This window comes from Mustelus asterias, chromosome 1, assembly GCF_964213995.1.
Source record: "Mustelus asterias chromosome 1, sMusAst1.hap1.1, whole genome shotgun sequence".
NCBI lineage: Eukaryota > Metazoa > Chordata > Chondrichthyes > Carcharhiniformes > Triakidae > Mustelus > Mustelus asterias.
The window spans coordinates 124,446,474-124,468,758 of NC_135801.1; the positions used below are offsets into that span (position 1 = coordinate 124,446,474).

The following is a 22,285-nucleotide window of genomic DNA, read 5'->3' on the forward strand; positions in this document are numbered from 1 at the left end:
CCGCCTCAACTACCTTTTGAGGAAAAGAGTTCCAAAGTCTCACAACCCTCTTAAGTGGGCGACTTCCTATTTTTTTTTAAAAATGACCTCTAGTTCTAGATTCTCCCACAAAAGGAAACATCCTCTCCACATACAACTTGTCAAGAATCCACAAAATATGTTTCAATCAAGTCACCTCTTACTCTTCTATAGTCCAGCAAATATAAGCCCAGCCTATCTAGCCTTTCCTCTTAAAACCACCTTCCCATTCCAGATTAATTGCTGATACAATGCAGGTACAAAGACCCATATCCTAATAACTGGTGGACTGTATCAAATGGCATGTCCCTTTGTTTGTTAGTAATAAGCAGGGTACTAACTATACCCAACCAGGCCATGTCTGAAAAGCTCAGAACATAACTTCTAACATTAGATGTGATTCATTGATTGGACAACACTTGCTGAACAATCCCGAGTGTGCTGAGAATTACACTTATAACCAGTTTAAGCATTAGTTGGGCTCAGTGTGGCTCACTTACAGTTGCTCGAAGATATATCTATTCATAAGAAAGGACTATACTTTGCAAGTAGAAAGAGCATGTCCAGTCATTGCATCTTTATTGAGTTCAACAAAAGTGTGAGGCATAATAGTTCCTTGGTACATTCTCCAAGCAACATCTCAACCAGAATCAACCAATCATTAACCTCTTCTCATGCAGTCCAAATTGTGGCTGTCTTACATCTGACCTGATAAGTGCAAGATGAAAAGCTTCAAAGCCTTTTTCTTTTTCAACAATACCTTGCTTTTCATTGAATGTGTATCCAACATTCATTAGAACATGGCAAATGAGGTCAGGTTTAATGTCTCATCTGAAGGAGATTAAAACACAGTGATAGCTCTGCACTGCATTAGAATGCGGCTTAGTTTACTTGCTGAGTCTTGTAGAGGATATTGAATCTTCAAACTTTGAACTCTGAAACATACCAACTAATCCAAGGTAACACCAAGTAATTTTACACAATCAAATAATATTACTGTGTAAATGTACCCGACTATTCAACCAAGGGAAAACTAACGCAAAAGTGAATTCTTGTTGCATCATGATAAATTGTTTATTCACAATAACATTAAAGCAGAAACAATATCTGGCATACCAAAAGTATTTGAATTTATAAATAAAACATATTTTATGATATACCATAAAATCCAAGCAGTAATGGTTTAGAATTTACTGTTGGTAAAACCAAGTGAACACTTAATTTCTCTGTATGACATTCCTCTGTTTTAGGACTGGCATGAACCTATTTGTTTAATAACAAACATCTCAGCTAAACTGGCAAGCAGAGAAATATCACACAAATTCATTAAGTAGTCATCTACCTATATCACAAATAGTACATTCACACATTCTGAACAACATAAAAGATTTGGCAAATTCACACGTTAAAATACAATTTAAAAAATACCGTTACATTGTAAAAACAGGATCTTCATATTAACAATTTTTTACTAAATAATGGGTCAGATATTCCTGGTAAAAGATCGAATTCATGAAGCATGCTATAGTTACTGCGCAAATCAGCCATCAAGTTCAGAGAATGAAGAGCTACATTGTGAGTTTTGGTTTTCCTGAACTTGCTGGTTGACTCACACCGTCCTTCTATTTGCTTTGCAAAAATGGCATCCTTTGTTTCTCCAATATTGTTAAGAACTCACTGGCTTTGCACATTAATTACCCATTAAACTCACTGCAAAATGTTAAGGCTCATAATTAACTTTTCAATGACGTGATTATTGTTAAAGCAATGTCGATGAATCTCTGCAACACAGAAGAGAAAATCTAAACTGCTCAGTTTCATTTATGTAAATAAGTTCATTTTGGAGATTGAAGATTAAAAACTTAGTTTTCCTTTCTACCACTTTTGTTCCTCTCCCAAAGCAATGATTATTTCCCTCTCTGTACTCAAATTGACTCTAATTCACCCTCTTCTTTGTTTCTCCGTTTCATTCACAATCTCTAAATCCCATTGATAAAGGGGTTATACTTTCAGCTCCATCATTTACTCAGATCCTACTTCCAAAAAGTTACCGTGCAGAGAAAAGTCAATGGCATATATTATACACCAGCAAGATTTGACCCATTGAATTACGTTTAAGAGTTGGATGCATAATTTAATAATATCTGAACAAATTAGAGGGAACATTGCTGGCATCTGGTTTTTCAGAGCTCTATTCTTGTCGCTGCATAGATTACAGTGTATGTAACATTACATATAATACGGACTGATATGTGCAACATGATTACTAAATGCTATATGAATACTTTTTAATGCCATTTTTGAATTATAAATAATATAAATAAGAAATTAAAACAAAAGGATATGTTACACCTTTATGAAATTAGGAAGAGATGACAAGCACATGCCGTAGATGTTTGTTTTCACGCAAATACTGACAATCTATAAGAAAGCACACGCATCTAAAAAGGAATACCTTGCATTTTTGCAAACTGATATTTCACTTTACCTTGCTCATATTGAATTCAACAAGCACAGACTTTCAAGGATACAGATTTGAATTGTTAAAGCTGTCTAGTTCCTTAATTAACACAAACGTGCTTGTAGTAGCTGCCTGTCAGAAGGTTATTGAGGTATAAATATCATGTTGGAGCTAATGAGCAATTTAAGGGCAACGGAATTAAAGTGTCAAGTCACTAGTTATGATACCAAGAAATGTTGCTCTCCTAGAGTCCAGTGCCTGCTGCCTTGGCAAATAGCCTTGCAAGTTCCTGTAAAAATTATGCTTTTATTGCATAGTTTGCTGAATAGGTATTAATTCATTGGAAGACAGCTAACAGACATTGATCACTGCCTCAGTGTTAAGTGGACCCTGCATCGATGCAAGCCTCTCACCACATTAAAGCTCTCTGAATTTTCATTTCACCTTTTCTTCTAATCAGGCTCTCTGTTAGTGCTGTTTGTGGCCTGCTGTAAGCAGATTGTCTTCGTTAATTCTTGAGCTTCCCATTCTCCGATGTTTAAACTGACTTTACCCTTGAAACCACTTGGGAATCACTTTCTGAAATTTGTAGGAAGACGACTGAATGTTTTGGATTGGAAATGGGCTTGTGGACCTAGAGTGGGCAAAGACAGACAACAAGTGAGAAGACTTATTTTTAACCAATTCAGGAGTTGAAGAAGTTGTCAAGAGTGGAAAAGAGTAATTAAAATCAAAATATCAATATCAAATCAAAATTTCTCCAAATAAAGTAGCTTCAAATAATGCACAAGTTCACTTATTTAACCAATTTAAATCCACCCCTGTGCGATCTGCAAAACAGTATAATTAAACATAATATTCTTTTTGTAGGAAGACATCTGACACGAAAAAATTCTGCTGGGAAAGAGACTCAACTTCAACATTTTAGATAATGAAATCATACACAGCCCTCAACAAATCCTGTATTATTTACATTCAAGATAAGTGCAGTGAATAATGGTCACACACCAACAGGGAAAAAAACAGAAAGATTGTTAAAAACAAAGGCCAGAATTTTCCAGTCCTGCCCACGGTGGGAATCACAATGGGCAGGATGGAAAATTTGATGGACCAGCCAAAGGTCCATTGACTTTGGGCAGGAATTTCTAGTCCCACATGGGCAGGACCGGAAAATCCTGACTAAAGAATGCAGAGAAAGAGGGTCACAAAAGGGTTACAATGGGTTATGGAAATTTGGCACAAATAAATATAAAATATTAAACATGGGTTAAAATTCAGAACATAAGGATGCAACGAATTAAATTGGCAAAAGGAAAATATAAAGGCCACCTCGGGAGCTATAGTAGATCTGCAATTTTCAATACCTACACCACATAGCAAAGTAATTAAAACCTTAGCAGAATCCTGAAATATACAGCTAGAACTGTAGTATCTAAATCTAAAATAAATATACAATGGCTTTACAAATCACCAATCAATTGGACCTCTCTACACAGGTAAAAAAGGAACAATTTTAAACATTGGGGGTTGAGATCCCACCAATCTCAATGTGCCTTAAAGCAAGGAAATTTGTGGGAACTTCATTAAGCGGATGACATTTTTTGAACTGTAATCAATTCGCTAAAAGGCTGGAATTCCCAAGTTTCTAGTCAGCAATGTACTTAAGCTGAGCTACCATGTGATTGATTTTAATTACCTTTTGAAAGTGAGCAGCAAGCCTCTAAGTTGTATAAATATTTGCCACTAAGCAGAAGCTATAAACACCTACTCATTAGAAGATTCTCTCAGGACAATTTCAAATAGCCAGTAATTATGGCTTTACCACATCCCAAGAACAAAAATGTCATTAATTAAAGTCATCAACATTTTCTTTTTTCCTGCTATGGTTCTCAAATACAATTTTCAGGGGCAAGCTTAAAAGTTAACCTTCTTAGATTAAACTCTGCCTTCTTTAGAGAAGATGTGGAGATGCCAGCGTTAGATGCCAGCAACACAGTAAGAAGTCTCACAACACCAGGTTAAAGTCCAACAGGTTTATTTGGTAGCAAAAGCCACTAGCTTTCAGAGCGCTGCTCCTTCGTCAGGTAAGTGGGAGTCCTTTAGAGAAACCCAAAGGAATGACATTAGATGCAAGCTATAACTCAGTGGTAGCACTCTTACAATCTTATGACTCAAGGGTAAGTTCCAATCCCACTCCAAAGGCTTGAGTACTTAGTCTAGGCTAACACTTCAATGCTGCACTTGTGGAAGCATTTAAAGCTCGTAAATGTTAATGTTCAGAGGGATTTGGGTGTCCCCATACAAGGAATGCAGAAGGTTAGCTTGAAAGTACTAAAAACAATTAGTATGTTGGCCTTTATTACATGTAAATTGGAGTATAAGAATAAAGAAATCTTGCTAGAAAATACAGAACTTAGGTGAGACGACACCTGAAATACTGTACATCGTTTTGGTCTTCATATCCAAGGAAGGATATACTTGCATTAGAGGCAGTGCAGCAAGGGTTCACTACATTGGTTCCTGGGATGAGTGGGTTGGCATACAGTGATAGCCTGATTAAATTAGGCCTATACTCTCTGGAGTTAAGAAGAATGAGAGGTGACCTGAAACATACAAGATTGTGAAGGGGCTTGAAAGGTTAGATAGTAAGTATTATTTTTACTTTGCTGGGGAATCTAGAACACAAGGGCACAATCTCAAGTTAAGAGGCTAATCAGTTAGGAGTGGGACGAGAAGACACTTCTCCATGTAAAAGGTTGTGAATCTTTGGAATTCTCTACACACAAGGTTGTGGATGACTTACTATTGAATATGTTTAAGGCTGAGATAGACAGGAAATCAAGGGACACGGGCGAGAAAATGAAGTTGAGACAGAAGATGGGTCTTGGTCATAATGAATGGTGGAGCTAGCTGGAGATTCCACATGGTCTACCCCGGCTCCTATTTCTTATGTGCCATCATTTAGATGTTAAACCAAATATGCCATTTCAGTGATGTCAGTACATCTTACATTGCATTATTTGGAAGAGAGGGGCAGAGTTATCTCTAGTGTCCTGGACAATATTTATCCCTTCACCAAGATCACTAAAACAGATTATTGGGTAATTATTACACTGCCGTTTGAGAGATGTTGGTGTGTGTGAATTGGCTGCGGTGTTTCTGACGTGACTACAGTGACTACACTTCAGAAGTATTTAATTGACTGTGAAGAACTTTGGGACATTCCGAGATTATAAAAGGTGGTATATAAATGGAAGTCATTTCCAAGAAACCTGGAAGATTCTTTAGTTTTCTTTGTATTTAATGACTCTCTAATAAAATCCCAGTTGTGCACGAGTTTGAAATTTGTAATTTTGGAAAGCACAGGGTTCTTAGTGGGTCATTAAAATTCCAAAGAAGGCAAAGGTGATTCTTCTGTTAGATTCTGGAAGTGAAATTTCACCATATTATGAGAGGACATATTATGAAGGCGGCACGGTGGCACAGTGGTTAGCACTGCTGCCTCACAGCGCCAGGGACCCAGGTTCAATTCCGGCCTTAGGTCACCATTTGTGTGGAGTTTGCACTTTCTCCCCGTGTCTGCGTGGGTTTCCTCTGGATGCGCCAGTTTCCTCCCACAGTCCAAAGATATGCAGATTAGGTTGATTGGCCGTGCTAAATTGACCCTAGTGTCATGGGGATTGGCAGGGTGAATATGTGGGATTACGGGACTAGGGCCTGGATGGGATTGTGGTTGGTGCAGACTTGATGGGCCGAATGGCCTCCTTCTGCACTGCAGGGACTTTATGATTCTCATGACTGAAACTGAAAAGAAAATTGAAACAATGAAATCCGCACAGATAAAAAAATTTAAAATATTCATAAAGCAAATATAGTTTCAGTTACCATGTAAACATTGCATCTGAGTTTTCAGAAAGGGTTACCAATCCTACATGGTTCTTTGCCTCAATTTAGATTCTTGATTTGTTTTGTCACATGTATTAGTATACAGTGAAAAGTATTGTTTCTTGCGCGTGATACAGACAAAGCATATCGTACATAGAAAAGGAAAGGAGAGAGTGCAGAATGTAGTGTTATAATCATAGCTAGGGTGTAGAGAAAGATCAGCTTAATGTATGGAGGTCCATTCAAAAGTCTGATGGCAGCAGAGAAGAAGCTGTTCTCGAGTCGGTTGGTACGTGACCTCAGACTTTTGTATCTTTTTCCCGACAGAAGAAGGTGGAAGAGAGTATGTCTGGGGTGCGTGGGGTCCTTGATAATGATGGTGGCTTTTCCAAGGCAGCAGGAAGTGTAGATAGACTCAATGGATGGGAGGCTGGTTTGCGTGATGGACTGGGCTTCATTCACAACCCTTTGTAGTTTCTTGCAGTCTTGGACAAAGCAGGAGCCATACCAAGCTGTGATACAACCAGAAAGAATGCTTTCTATGGTGCATCTGTAAAGGTTGGTGAGAGTCTTAGTGAACATGCCATATTTTATTAGCCTCCTGAGAAAGTAGAGGCGATGGTGGAGTTGGTTAGACAGAAACATGCAATTTTTGGAGTGGGGAGTGGAGATCTTCAAAACAACAATAAACCTACATCTGCTTATCAATCAACTGGATTGTAATTGTTCAAATTAATTTTAGAAAAAGATCCTCATGGCTAATACATGTAAAGAGTATTATTTCATCAGTTTAGTCCATATCTGAATGCAAATTCTGAGTTAAAAGGTCAACACTAATTTGCAACGCCATTCAATTCTTCTGAGGGTCATGCACGATCTACCATATCCTTGGCTTACACAAGTAAACATTTATATTTTGACAGAAAATTGTTTAGGTGAGATTTTGGTATTTTCCCAACATAGGACTTGTTCATGAATCAAATAATACAGCATTTGTCAGACAAGGGAGCTACACTGTCTTTCTGAATATCTGATAGGAATTAAAAATTGCAGTACCCCACATTGTTCGATACTCGTCCTCATCACCTTCGATGGGTGGCTGGGTTAATAGGTGATGATGGTGATGTGCAAAATCTGTGGGATAATTCGAACTAGAGGCAGAAATTCCTAGACTGATGCCAGTCACACCAATTCCAGCACGATCTGCAAAGAAAATTCTAAAGTATCAGTAACATTGAGTGGCTTTTGCTTCCTTTGGTAAAAAACAGTTTTGATCCTATCATATTATATAGAAACATAAGAGATAGGTGCAGAAATAAGCTACATGGTCTCTCAAGGCTGCTCCAGAATTCAATAAGATCATGGCTGATCTTTGATCTCAACTCAACCTTCCCATTTCCCTTGAATCTCAAAAATCCATCATTCTTGATTGTTGATTGAGAATTCACAACCCTGGGGAAAAAAATTCCAAAAATTCACAACCCTCCGAGTGAGGAAATTTCTCCTTACCCCAATCTTAAATGTTCATTACCTTATCCTAGAACCCATAGTTCCAGATTCTGCAGCCTGGGGAAACAATTTCTCAGCATCTGTCCAGTCAAGCCGGAGTTTGGGGTGGCGGTGGCACAGCGGTTAGCACTGCCGCCTCACAGCGCGAGAGACCTGGGTTCGATTCCCGTCTGGGGTCGCTGTCTGTGTGGAGTTTGCATGTTCTCCTCATGTCTGCGTGGGTTTCCTCCGGGTGCTCCGGTTTCCTCCCACAGTCCAAAGATGTGCGGGTTAGATTGATTGGCCAGGCTGAATTGCCACTTATTGTCAGGGGGACTTGTAGTGTAAATACGTGGGGTTATGGGGATAGGGCCTGGGTAGGATTGTGGTCAGTGCAGACCCGATGGGCCGAATGGCCTCTTTCGGCACGGTTGGGATTCTATGAAGCCTTCAAGGAATTTTACGTGTTTCATTAGATGATGTCTCATTCTTCTAAACTCCAGGGAAGATAGGCCCATTCTTATTCATTCTCTCCTCACTGGCCAACTATCCCATCCAAGGAATCAAACTGGTGAAACATTCCATTCACTCCACCTAAATTAAGTGAGATTAAAACTATACACAGCACTTCAGGTGTGGTCTCACCAAAGTCCTGTACAATTACAGCAAGGCTTTCTTACTCTTACGCTTCAACCTCATCACAACAAAAGCTAGCCTGCCAATACCTTCTTAACAAATAGCTGTAGATTTTTTTAATTCATTCATGGGACATGGGCGTCACTGGCTGGCTCATCCCTAGTCGCCCTCGGAGGGCAGTTGAGAGTTAACCACATTACTGTGACTGGAGTCACATGTAGGCCAGACCAGGTAAGGATGGTAGATTTCCTTCTCTAAAGGACAGTAGTGAACCCGATGGGTTTTTCCGACAATCGACAATGGTTTCATTGTCATCAGTAGATTGTTAATTCCAAATTTTTTTTAATTGAATTTAAATTCCACCATCTGCCATGGTGGGATTCAAACCCAGGTCCCCAGAACATTATCTGTGTTCCTGGATTAATAGTCTAGCGATAATACTACTGAACCATCACCTTCCCCTGCATTTTAGTGGTCGATGATTCATGTACAATAACATCCAAATTCCTCCAAATATCAATATTTCTCATCTTTCATCTCAGAATTACATATAAATCATTACTGTCTGTGTGGAGTTTGCACGTTCTCCCAGTGTTTGAGCGACTTTCCTCTGGATGCTCTGGTTTCCTCCCACACTCCAAAGATGTGCTGATGAGGTGGATTGGCCATGTTGAATTGCCCCTTGGTGTCAGGGGGATTAGTGGGGTAAATGCATGCGGTTACAGGAACAGGGCCTGGGTGGGATTGTTGTCGGTGCAGGCTCGATGGGCTAAATGGCCTCCGTCTGCACTGTAGGGATTCTATGCTTCTATAACACAGATATAAGTCATACAATCCAACCAGTCATGCTAGTGTATCTCCTTCATGTCCTCCTAATCCCAAGTGCTGCTCTGTTCCCATGTCACTTTCTTCCTCTTTCCTTCAGTCAGCTATTTAATCTGTTGTTAAATGTTGACATAGCCTCTGATTTAATCACTAACATTCGTACTTTGTGCCATATACCCAAGCCCTCTTGTATAAAATGTTTCTCCTGCTCTCAGTCCTATCTCTCTAATCTCTTTCAATTATTCTCATTTTGTGACCCCTTCATACTAGATCCTGTAATAATTGGAAGCAATCTGTTCCTATCAGCTCTTATATCCTTCCAGAGATTCAAACACCTTTAGAAATTGCCCCATAATTTCCGCTCTCCTACTGAAAATCACTCTACTTTTTCAGGTCCTTCCATTATATTTACATTTTTTATACCAGGTAGAGTCCCAGTGAATTTTCCTTGTAGTCTTTCTATTGTCCCATGTCCCCAAATCATTGATGTACACAGTGAGTGGAAGGGAGTCCAGAAGAAAGTTTTTGGGACATTTGCTACCTTGAGAAACTCTATTTCCTCCCGTCGAACCAATTATATCATATAAATAAAATTGTCTTAAATCTATCACTCTTAATATGATGATAACAGACTGATAGGAGTACCAGGTTTTAAAGGAATTAATTAAATAAAATGGCACAATAAATTACCATAGAGCTGGCACGTCAGCCACAAGCTGATACACATCATTACATTTCCCTACATGTCCATCTTCTCTGTATTAACACTGGTGGACTGATCAGCTATAAGTTCATTCATCTGAGTGTATGAGCCATGAAAGGACGTTGGACAGGGACATCCAGTGGGAATATAGGCCTATTGAATTTGTCTCCATCTGTCACAATTAATGTTTTAAATGTTTGTGGTCAGACCCTCACCTCAAAATAACCAGACATTGTGAGCAGATCATCGAATCTTAGCGAGGCAGGATCAATCTTTAAAGCAAATCTTAACTGGGACAATTTGGTTTGTAAGCTTTGTACACTCTGTAGCTAGATGAACAAAGTATTCGCTATCTGGCTGGAATTTACCCATTGTGGCTAGGATGGGGTTGGAAAATGTGGCAGGCCTTTCCATTTTTCCGTTGCGTTCGGTGGGACCAGAAGATCCCGCCGGCAGGAGGAGCCAGAAAATTCCAGCTTTTGCATTTGTTTTTTGCCATCTTAGGTGCTTGAGAGATGTGAATCATTGAATCCCTACAGTGCAGAAGGGGGCCATTCGGCCCATCGGGCCTGCACCAACCACAATCCCACCCAGGCCCTATCCCCATAACCTCACGTGGGAGCAATATTATTCAGTATTATTCTTCTTGCATGGTTTGCTTGCATTCACCATGACAGATTTCAATTAAACAGAAACTTCAGATGCTAAATGTTATGCATCTTCCCTTTTTTCTACAATAAATGGACAATTAATCTTTTATTCATAAAATGAGAAAAACAAACTTCTTACTTTATTTTTAAATCTTTTTCAGCATGGTATAGCAACATAACACTAGGCCTCAAAAGATCAACCTTCCGATAATCAACTTAACCAATTAGTGGTTCTTATTCGAACTTCCAATCTTGGCACATTGGAGATCATTCTTTCAAACTGATGCTCCTAATCAGAGCGGTATATCTGGGCATCTATTATCTGCAATTTTCTATTTATTAAAATTAATTGGTGGAAAATCTACTGGACTCAATGCCTAAATTCCTGATAAAAAAATTGCCTCAGGGTCATGGTTTCATGCTGGGGGTATGATTTTAACCTCTAATATGTCTAAGATAAGAGCACCATCTTCTCTGGTGATACTTTCACTTCCACATCAACAACTGATCCATTTACTTAGGATAATGGGAATTTATTTTGTTGAAGACTCCATTAAGATTCTTTTTCCTAAATTTTCTCCCCTTCTCACTGGGATGCTGCTCAATGGGCAGCAAAGAGCCACAAATGACATACCCAAATGGCTACTCTTCATTTCTTAGCCTAGATGTTGAATTGTGCCGGGGTATTCAACAGTGGGGGAGGTCTTATGGCGCAGTGGGTAGCATCCCTGTCTCTGAGCCAGAAGTTCCGGGTTCAAGTCCCACCCTAAGACTTGATGGTCAAGGAAGACTGAGTCTGTCAATTGTTTAATTGGAATCTGTCATGGTGAATGCAAGCAAATCTTGCAAGAAGAATAATACTGAATAATATTGCTTCAAACAAGCGAATGGCAAGAGTGAGAGAGACTCCTGATCAGACATGCTTGATGTGGGTGGTGCCCCTCAAGCTATAAGCACATGACAGACTAGCAACCTGTTCCGGGAATTATTAGCTATGGAAACAGATACAATTCTGCCTTAGTGCACCACTAGGTGTGGGAAGAGAATTGGAATGGAATTGAACAGTGGCAATCATTACAACTGAACACCATTTTGCTCCAAATTTCACTTGCATATTTTCAAGTTTAACAGTGGTCATTGATTAACAATCAGAAGACAATATTCTAAAGGTCTGCAGTGAGGTAGCTCTGGAATTCATGCAAATACTCCTTGGTTTCTGATTAAATATATGTTTAGCAGAGCGCTGCTTGTTTACCTGTCAAGGAAGCCCGCCGTGTCCGAGTGTGGCTGGCATAGTCCATTGGTGTGAAAGACCGTTTGAATGGTGTATCAGACTGAAATGGAACACATTTTGCAACAGTTAATGCTCAAAGTATTCAGCTCAATTCAGAAATTCCTAATTTAAAGAAATCATTCAATTGGAGCACAGACTATGAGGCTTCGACTATCTGTTCAACAAAGATGTTTTCAAAGACTTCAAACAGCAATTTTTAATTGGAGTCATGTAAACTTACGCAATTAACAAAATATTAACAGACTCATGGTCCTACTTTGAACAGTGTGTCATTGATAGCAGTTAAGGATAGGTTCAATTATTGCATTAATCTTCTCGTTGATTGGACAACAATACCCCAATAAAACCAGTTGAAAAATAATTTAGCTATTTAAAGGAAGAATATATATAGCAGCATTCACAACCTCATCATATTCTAAATTACCTCACAGACAAGAAAATACTTGAGAAGTATCATCACTAACAAAGGGAAACACAACAGATAACTTGTGCACAGCAAGGACTGACAAACAGAAATGACCTGATCATTTGTTTTTTGTGGTGTTGTTTGAGGGTTGAATGTTGGCCAGGAGACCTGGAAGACTCTCCCTCTTCTTCACGCTGGCACAGTAGATAGCACTGCTGCCTTACAGTGCCAGGGATCCAGGTTCGATTCCGGCCTCGGAATGTGTGGAGTTTGCACATTCTCCCCATGTCTGCGTGGGTTTCCTCCGGGTGCTCCGGTTTCCTCCCACTCCAAAGATATGCGGGTTAGGTTGATTAGCCATGATAAATTGCCCCTTCGTGTCAGGTGGACTCGGAGGGTAAATACGTGGGGTTATGGGGATAGGGCCTGGGTGGGATTGTTGTGGTGCAAGTTCGATGGGCCAAATGGCCTCCTTCTGCACTGTAGGGATTCTATGATTCTAATAGTACTAAGGGATCTTTTGTGCCATACACTGATGTGTCAGCATAGATTATATGCTTAAATTTCTGGAATAGAGCTCAAATCTACAACTCAGAGACAAGAGTAATTCTACGGATCCAAGACTAACACTAATTTAGACACACACCTAATTTCTTCAGTTTTTCCAAAATCTTTATCCATGATTGTCTGCAATGGATTCTTACCACTGGTGATATGACTGGAGATTTAAAAATACAAAAAGTTTTAAAAAGCTTATCCTCCTTTATTATTAGTGGACAGAATGGTGGAAATAGTTGGCACCTTTCATTGTGGAAAATGAGTTTTGAATGCACCCCAGATTCAAAGTTTCCTCTTTACTGGCTGCAAATGTCCTAAACAAAATGAATATTCTGGCAGTCTGAGTCTCTGTGGTTGCATCTTACTCAAGGAGTCTAGTATGAGACTAGTGTGGAGAATCTAGCAGGAGTCATAAAGTCAGGATCCCGCTTGCGTAAAAACAGTTTGCAATTCTCCCAATGGTGGGATGGTTCTCCCACTGCCTCGTGGCCTGAGCACTATTTGCGTCTCATGAAAACTCACCAAACAGCTGATCGCCAAAGTCTCATCAGGCCTTCCAATCTTGCATCACGCCAGGGGGAAATCAGGTTGGCATGTTTTATTGCCATTTGAAAAAGAATGACGTGCACAAGGTGGACCTCAGTTTGCTCAAGACTTCCGAGGTGAATGCAACATGCATAGCCTACCTGCCATACTGCTGGGGTAGACTACTTCATGCCCTTCAGCTGCATGCCGAGCTGGTCTTTATGGACAGCACTATGCTGCTGGACTCATGGACCGCCCCAGTCCAATGGTCTGAAGTTTAACCAGGAGTGGGTTGCGAGGTAAAGGTGGGGGTGGAATTTATGAAGACAATGGCGGGGGGGGGGGGGGGGGGGGTGCAATGTGGAAGGAGGGCTGTGCAAAGGCGAGGGGTGGAAGGACAAGAGAGCACAATGGCAGGAGGAGGTGCAAGGAGGTGGATGTGGATTTCAAACAATGGAAGGTAAAGAGAAGACCAAGACAAGGGAGGTTGGACTCCGACAAGGCATGAAACATTCACCCGACTTCAGATGTGGTGGGTAGAGGTCCAAGTGAGGCATGGGGTCCTCACAGGCAATGGGCTTGGGTAGTGGGTGGTTGAATTGAGGTACAGACTTCGCCTTGAAAGTGTTAACCTTTTGCCTCTGGGTTAAGGACATCCTGCATGGTTTGCAGGACAGGTAGGCCCACCAGATGATTCGGAGCGGAACCTGCCCATGATGAATCAATGAGCTTCCAAGTGCAGAGTCTGGTGCAGGATCCTGCCATTCCGGTTGATGGAAAAGGCGCCACCAAAACTGCCACCACACTTAATCTCAGAAATGGAGAATTCTGCCTTATAGTGCTCTACATGGCCTGATGTTCTGTACCTAAACAGAACTATTGCCTCATTTGGTCATCTCCGCTCAATGAGCTCCAAAGTACAAACAAAATATAAACTTTATCTAATTCTCCTGTTAAATGATATTTTTATGGAAATGGTACACCAGTTTAACTCATCAATGTGCTTTTGTGGGGCAATTGGCTCCTTCAGGTAAGATGTTAAATGAGGCTCGAACTGCCCTCTCAAATGGATGTACATGGCACTATTTCAAAGAAGAAAAGAGGAGCTTTTTCCATTATGGTCCCAGCCAATATTTATCACTTCACTAACAATGAAAGATTGATTATCTGGTCATTGTCACATTGCTGTCTGGGGGACCCTGTTGTGCACAAATTGACTGTTCCATTTCCTACATTACAACAGTGACTTCATTCCAGAAGGACTCCATAGGGACGTCATGGGGCATGAAATACTTTTATACATATGCAAATATTTCTTTCCTTATACTGTAAGTATATGCTTCTGACAAAGAGCTTTGCCCAATGGAAATGTAAATGAGAAATATGGCTTTTTGAGGATAGGGCAACCTTTTCATCCAATAAAATTGGTGGAGAAATGTCTCATCTGTTTTTATCTTTGTTATTTTCTCCCACCTTAAAGTGTCTGGTTCGTAAGAGCATTCTGAGGATACTTGAATTTTATTCTACATTGAGTTTGTTATAAAGCTCCAGACTGAGGTTTTGAAAAATGATTGTCTATCAGATATTTGTAACCTGTGACAAGCGGTTAGTCTTTTATTTTTGGTCAGATATATAAGACAGTTAGCACACAATGCATTTCTGTAATGAAAACTTTTTAAGCTTCTTCTGAACACACAAGCAAAGGATGTATTCATCCACCAGTAGTTATTTCCAGGCTATGGTGGCTCTATATGAAATAATTTATATAAATATTCAAAATCAAACGCCTTACCCGAAATGAATGTGTTGTATTGGGCCGTGAAGAAGTATCCATAGCGATAGGTCGTTCCCTGAGAGGTCGTCGGCCTGTTCCTTCTCCAACAGCGCTTGACACTCTGCTACGTGGAAATCTTCCCCTCTGTGGAATAACTTTTTTTTTGTTTATCTTTTAAACTGAATGACGATTAATAATCTAATGTTTGTAAGTACAAGATTTGCTGCTCTGTATTGTTTGGGAAAGTTATCCAGGAAATGCCTTCATCCAGAGAGTGGTCAGCCTGTGGAATTCGCTACCACAGGAAGCAGGTTAAAACATTGCATGTTTTTAAGAAGCTGTTATAGTTAATAGAATCCCTGCAGTGCAGCAGGAGGCCATTCAGCCCATCGAGTCTGCACCGACTCTCTGACGGAGTATCTTACCCAGGCCTCTCCCTTGCCCTATTCCCATAACCCCACACATTTACCATGGATAATCCATCTAACCTGCACATCTTGGGACACAAGGGGTAATTTAGCATGACCAATTCATCTTTGGAGTGTGGGGGGAAACCAGAGTATCCAGAGGAAACCCACGCAGACACGGGGAGAAAGTGCACACTCCCCACAGACACATAGCACTTGAGGCAAAGGGGATCAAAGGATCTGTTGGGGGGGAGGGGAAGGCAAATTAAGGTTATTGAATTGGATGATCAGCCATAATCATAATGAGTGGCGGCACGGTAGCACAGTGGGGGCGGCACGGTAGCACAGTGGGGGCGGCACAGTAGCACAGTGGTTAGCACTGCTGCTTCACAGCTCCAGGGTCCCGGGTTCGATTCCCGACTCGGGTCACTGTCTGTGTGGAGTTTGCACATTCTCCTCATGTCTGCGTGGGTTTCCTCCGGGTACTCCGGTTTCCTCCCACAGTCCAAAGATGTGCGGGTTAGGTTGATTGGCCAGGTTAAAAATTGCCCCTTAGAGTCCTGAGATGCGTAGGTTAGAGGGATTAGCGGGTAAAATATGTGGGGGTAGGGCCTGGGTGGGATTGTGGTCGGTGCAGACTCGATGGGCCGAATGGCCTCCTTCTGCACTGTAGGGATTCTATGAGTGGCGAAGCAGACTCGAAGGGCCAAATGGCCTCCTCCTGCTCTGTGTTTCTGTGAATAAGCAGCATCAGTCAATTTTTCCCGTAGACAGTTAGATTTCAATTGCATGTAAATACTGACAGATTTTGTTCAAATTGCTCTCTACTTTCTGACAAATATGGTGACATATTGCCAAACACAAGTAAGATGCCATGTTGGTGCCTTGCTAATTGACCATTCTCCATGTGTACACCCAGACAAAGTGTTGGGGAATACTGAAAACAGAGGGAACTTGCTACTTACATATTCAGCAGTGGAAATTCTGTCTAATTTGAGCTCGTGGCTACTGAAGTTAATTATAAGCTCCTCACAACACCTTGGCGGTGATATCTTAACAGCACCGCCATGATTACAAATTCATAATACAGGTGACATAAATATGTCACCTAGCAATGGACGCAGATTTGACTGACAGAACATAAATGCATCAAGCCTCCATCTTACCAGCTGATATCTTGATCCAGGCAAGTGAAGTTGTGCTTCTGTTGATTCTGAATGAATGGGTGGCAATTGGTGAGTACGAGCAGAGTGCACTGGAGGAGAGGAGAGCCGGTCAGTGCCAACCTGTCTGAATGGATGGGAATTAGAAGCCTCTTTAGCAGAGTAACAATATTGCATACACCTTAAATCAGGGCTTCTTATAGGACCGTTAAAGACTTTAATTGCCAAATAACCAGTACAGAACTGGTGCTGTAAAACCAGTACAATAGAAGAAAGAAAAGTCAGTTCCAATTATCTATCAATGACATAATGCTGGGAGAGTCATCTCCAATTTTGTACTACTTACTGAAATTTCACTTAACGATTAAATGTAACGTAATCCGACAGAGGCTTTCAATTAATATTCTAAATCATTCTAAGTAAAGCTTGAACAGTTTACAACCATCATGTGAATGTCAATATTTTACTTAGAGCTTTGAAGCAATCTCTCTCAGATTGATTATTCAAATATGTTCCAAATTGCTTAAGCTCCTAAGGAGGAGTTTTATTTGTAATAATTTGTTCCCCTGCCAGTTGTGCTGATTGACTGTCAGTGATGTACACCAATATTTATATCAATAAAATGGTCAACGAGAACACCAGGAATTTCCACCACTTTCTGCTTTATTGTTAAATCATTCTTTTTGCAGTATTCGCTAGTATAGGGATATCAATTACTGTAGATTCCACAACTAAGCGTTGATATTAATTATGTGAATAGATAAGAGTTTTAAAGGGTCAAACCCAGTTGATCTTCAGGAACTAACACCACTGGCTGGATTTTCATCTTAGAGCTGATCCCCATTTGTGATCGCACCGCCTGACCAGCAGTGACTGCCAATGTTATTTTCATGGCAGGGAGGCAGGGGCTGGCTGGAATCGGGCCTGCAGTCTTCCAGACCAACTAATGGCTGAATCAGTGGTGCAAATGGGGCCGGGTGTATAAATGGGTCCATTCCATCTCCGAACCAATGAATGGCCCACCTCGCCACCAGCTGTGTCTCAAAAATTGCAGGAAAGGTTCTGGAGAACTTGTCAACAGTGCTGGAACTGTTGGCTGAACTTTGACCTATGCATACTTACTGTCATTGATGACATAATTTCTGGCTAACAACCCCCATGAAAGTTGGTCCAGTGTGTAGAAACCCTCAGAGAACTTCCAACTCATTGTATGATCCATTATTGCCACGATCTGCTGCCTGTGAGGATCCAGCTCTGAGGAGTCTGCTAAGCCAGCCTTGTTCTGCCCTCCCCTGAAAGTGGCTGCATTCAGCTCAGTGAGCACACAGTGGTTAACAGCACATCTCTACAAGTGCGCACAGCAACCCTGCTGAGAAGCTGCTCTCCACCTCAGCTCTACAGTCCATGACACAACACCTCACCCTCTAACCTCAACAGAGGAGGACATCTGCTAAGCTCTGGCTACTCTCAGCTGTACCTAAAGCAGAGGTCTTGCCCCTTAGATGTTCCATCCCATTCCCCCACCTCCCCCCCCCCACAAACATCCTAGCATAGTGTCAAGAGCTGCCACCCTGGCACTCGCACAGCAACAGTGAGTCCACCAAACCTCTGCATTGTGAGCACATCACTGCTACTCAGCTCTCCTCACTATCACAGCATCGTGCCAAGCTAATGGTGTCCCACACACATGGACAATGCACAAACTGACCCACATACTGCATCCACACCAATAGCAGGATGTTTGAACAGGAACAGCCAGGAGAACTGGGGTACTCCAGCTCCACCCTTCAGTGTCCGCAACCTCGACGTGCTGGTACAGGCAGTGATAGAAGGGACATCCCCTCCCCAGCAGGCTGCAAAATGTCAGCAGTCATGACCAAGAGGGCATCAATGCAGATAACATTGATGTCCTCTTGGGCGGCACGGTAGCACAGTGGTTAGCACTGCTGCTTCACAGCTCCAGGGACCTGGGTTCGATTCCCGGCTTGGGTCACTGTCTGTGTGGAGTTTGCACATTCTCCTCGTGTCTGCGTGGGTTTCCTCCGGGTGCTCCAGTTTCCTCCCACAGTCCAAAGATGTGCGGGTTAGGTTGATTGGCCATGCTAAAAATTGCCCCTTAGTGTCCTGAGATGTGTAGGTTAGAGGGATTAGTGGGTAAATATGTAGGGATATGGGGGTAGGGCCTGGGTGGGATTGTGGTCGGTGCAGACTTGATGGGCCGAATGGCCTCTTTCTGTACTGTAGGGTTTCTATGATTTCTATGAACATGGGTAGTGGTCAGTGCTTCAGTATGTTCAGCCATGTCTTGGGGAATCCAGCACATGAGCACCATCTATGAGAGTGTGGCCAACGTCATGGACAGGCACATGTGTCAGCACGTGGATTGCATGCAGGAGCAGTGCAATGCCCTGCACTGGATGCACAGCTCTCCCCGTAGCTGTTCAGTTAAGAGCCTGAGCGTTGATGTCCTTGGAGTACATGAGAAGCTACCAAACCTGAACAGGACATTCTCACTGGTAGTGCAATGGTAACTGGATGGACTTTGCCCCAGCAACAGGCCAACAGCCCCTCCTAATCAGTGGGAGAGCACACCGTGATCCCAGGATAATCCAGAGGAGGATGAGGATTCCATGCAGATTGAGGGAACCTCAGCATCCTCAGCTTCCTTGGCCCCTCCAAGAGGGAGAGCAGCTGTGATCCAGGACCCATTGACAACAGCTGCCCTTGCACAGCTACTAACAGTCCAGATGCAGGAAGGACCCCAATGGGTCCCTACACAATAAGGCCCACCACCTCAATCCTCACAGCCGCATAGCGGAAGATGCGAGCAGGCCTCTCCACCTCCTCCAGAGCACATTGTGTGGGAATGTGCATGTTTGGAGGACACTAGAGCGTCTTGGACACTGAGTGGGTCACCATTATTTATGTAGGTATATAAGAAAATTGTCTCGCTCAATGCTATACTAAAGTAATTGGTTTATGCAATGGTTTGCACACCATTTGTAGATCTATACCTAGACTACTTACCAAGCACACAGATGTCATCAGATGCTCACCATTGTCATTAGAGACCATAGCCAGTAGGACATCTTTATCTGATCCTGCATTGGAAAGGTTGCTGCCCATTTGAAGGCTCAGACTTCGCCCAGTATTAGGCATGTGTTCCGTCATTAGCTACTCAGAGTGCCCTCAGCTCAACTGCTGCTGAATCAGTAGGTTCCTTGCAACAATGGCATCCTGCATGGATTCCTTAACACATCTCCAGACCCATGCTCTGCCATGTCTCTGTGGTCCACCTGGTGATTCTGCCTCCTCTACCTTGGGGTAGCCTGGCCCTTCTTCTCCAGCCTCCTCCTCGGATGATGAGGCCTTCCTCGTACTCTGCCTCCTCAAACATCAAACCCTTCTGCTGCACTATGTTGCGCAGTATACCGCACATGACAACCAGTCAGGCCATCCAGGCAGGCGAGTGTAAGGCTTCACCAGAGCGGCCAAGACATCAAAACCGTTTTGGATTGCAGGCAGCTCTCGTATCTGTACTGGGGCTCTGTCTGAATGTCCCTCAGTGGGGTCAGAAACGACCTCCTCAGAGGGTAGCCCTGAATCCACCGGCGTATCTTACGGTTGGGATAGAAGAGCTGAGACAGCTTTGACTTACAGAGTATAGAGGAAACATGGCAGTTCCTTGGAAGGCGTGCAGAAAGTTCTCCCTATGTTTGCAGACCTGCTGAACATTAATGGAATGATATTCCTTTCTGTTAGTGAGTCTATCTGATCTTTCTGTGCAATACTCCAAAGCCACAGGGATGCAATCTCTGATGCCCTGAGAGATCCTGGCTATAGAAATGAAACTCATTGCCTTTATGTTTGTGAGGCTGCATAATGAAGTCAGCTTCCTTTAGAAAGCGGATGTCTGTAATGGTGCAGTCAGCATTCACCCGACAGACAGAGGTCAACAGCAGTGCATGAAATGTACCTGAGGTGAAGATGTTGAGGGCCAAGGACGTCTTCAGTGCTACTGGCAGTGTCTGTCCATGGGGTACTTCTTTGGGCTAAATCATTATTAAGGAAGGCACAGAGCTCAGTCACTATATTCCTGGACAGCCTCAGTCGTTTTGTTCCCTCCAGCTGGAACATGTGCACAAGGACAACCCAAGATGGCACGGTTGGATAATATCAGAACGTGGATTGACCTCTCTAGAACAGGCAGTGTGAGCAGTGGAGAAAGATTATTCATAGCTTGGTCAACACCAGGAACAAGGGCGGATGTAAAAGACAAGAGTGGAGCCAGGGAACTGGTATGGGCGGCACGGTGGCACAGTGGTTAGCACTGCTGCCTCACAGCGCCAGGGACCCGGGTTCAATTCCCGGCCTTGGGCGACTGTCTGTGTGGAGTTTGCATGTTCTCCCCATGTTTGCGTGGGTTTCCTCCCACAGTCTGAAAGACTTGCTGGTTAGGTGCATTGACCCGAACAGGGGCCGGAATGTGGCCACATGGGGATTTTCACCGTAACTTCATTGCAATGTTAATATAAGCCTTACTTGTGACTAATAAATAAACTTTGCATGCCAGCCAGTGGGGCTAGTTATTGTCTCCTGCACCCATCCTGATCCCAGCCCCATCAGGGCCAAAAGTCTAGTCCATAGAGTCGCCATTGAGTCTATGGTACAGAAACCAGGTTGTTTAGCCTAATTGACATTCAGTACTGGTCACCAAGATACAAGGGACACTGTCCTTAGAGGATGGTAATTTAGTGTTTATAAAAATACGTCAAGGAATCTTGAAATATCGTTTTCTTTAGATAACTGGGGGAAGAGGGAACATGGCACTGCACTTGCTACAGAACTCCTCCTGCTAATATTTCCTTCTATTTTATATAATACATTATGTAACACATTATACAGCTAATTGATAGTAGTTGGCCAGTCTGCTGTACTCAATTCAAATCAGGCAGGTATAATCTGATTAATGTTCAATCTTACCTCTTTAGTGTGAAGTGTTGATATAATTGGTGCCTTGATCCACTGTGGCCTTTTGCGGTGATTTCAACATTCTGACTGTTCTTATAAGTCGTGGAAGTGTTTGCACTGTGAGATAAACAGGGGGAAAAAAATCACTTTGCTCTGTCCAGTGGACTCCGACACAATATGCACTTATTAGGAGCTGTAAAATGTGGTTGATTGCTTGAGAAATCTTCTGTCAACATACTGGGCCAGATTTTTCAATGTGAATACTCGTGATATGTTCAACATTGTAGGAGTGTTCCAGAGAGAACTTTGGGTATGGAAATGAACGAATTTTGCAACACTGAACACGTGGCAGTTTCAATCTTTCTGGTACAGACTTAAGTCTCTTCTGCAATCTTCAGGTCAATAGGTTACCATAATAACCCTCCAATGTTTTGGACTAATAATAAGCATGCAAAATATTTAATCTGTTTCATTATCACAGGACCAGCTATCATATTGAACACAGATTTTATATTGCACTA

The 22,285-nt window shown here is 42.1% G+C and overlaps 1 protein-coding gene across 2 annotated transcripts in view; it reads right to left on the reverse strand.

Moving 5' to 3' along the window:
• Window positions 1-1,075: 1,075 nt before the first annotated feature.
• The window catches only part of fam149a (family with sequence similarity 149 member A), a 118,750-nt gene continuing 97,540 nt past the window's right edge, over window positions 1,076-22,285 (reverse strand). The window contains exons 11-16 of one of the 2 annotated variants that reach the window (XM_078218040.1): window positions 21,777-21,881; window positions 16,797-16,920; window positions 15,242-15,367; window positions 11,922-12,000; window positions 7,421-7,567; window positions 1,076-3,113 (exon numbers count right to left, since the gene is read on the reverse strand). In XM_078218040.1, the coding sequence (XP_078074166.1) occupies window positions 3,052-3,113; window positions 7,421-7,567; window positions 11,922-12,000; window positions 15,242-15,367; window positions 16,797-16,920; window positions 21,777-21,881 (643 nt within the window). In that variant the 3' untranslated portion in view covers window positions 1,076-3,051. The remainder of the gene's footprint in view (window positions 3,114-7,420; window positions 7,568-11,921; window positions 12,001-15,241; window positions 15,368-16,796; window positions 16,921-21,776; window positions 21,882-22,285) is intronic. The other variant, XM_078218029.1, reaches the window with a different exon arrangement.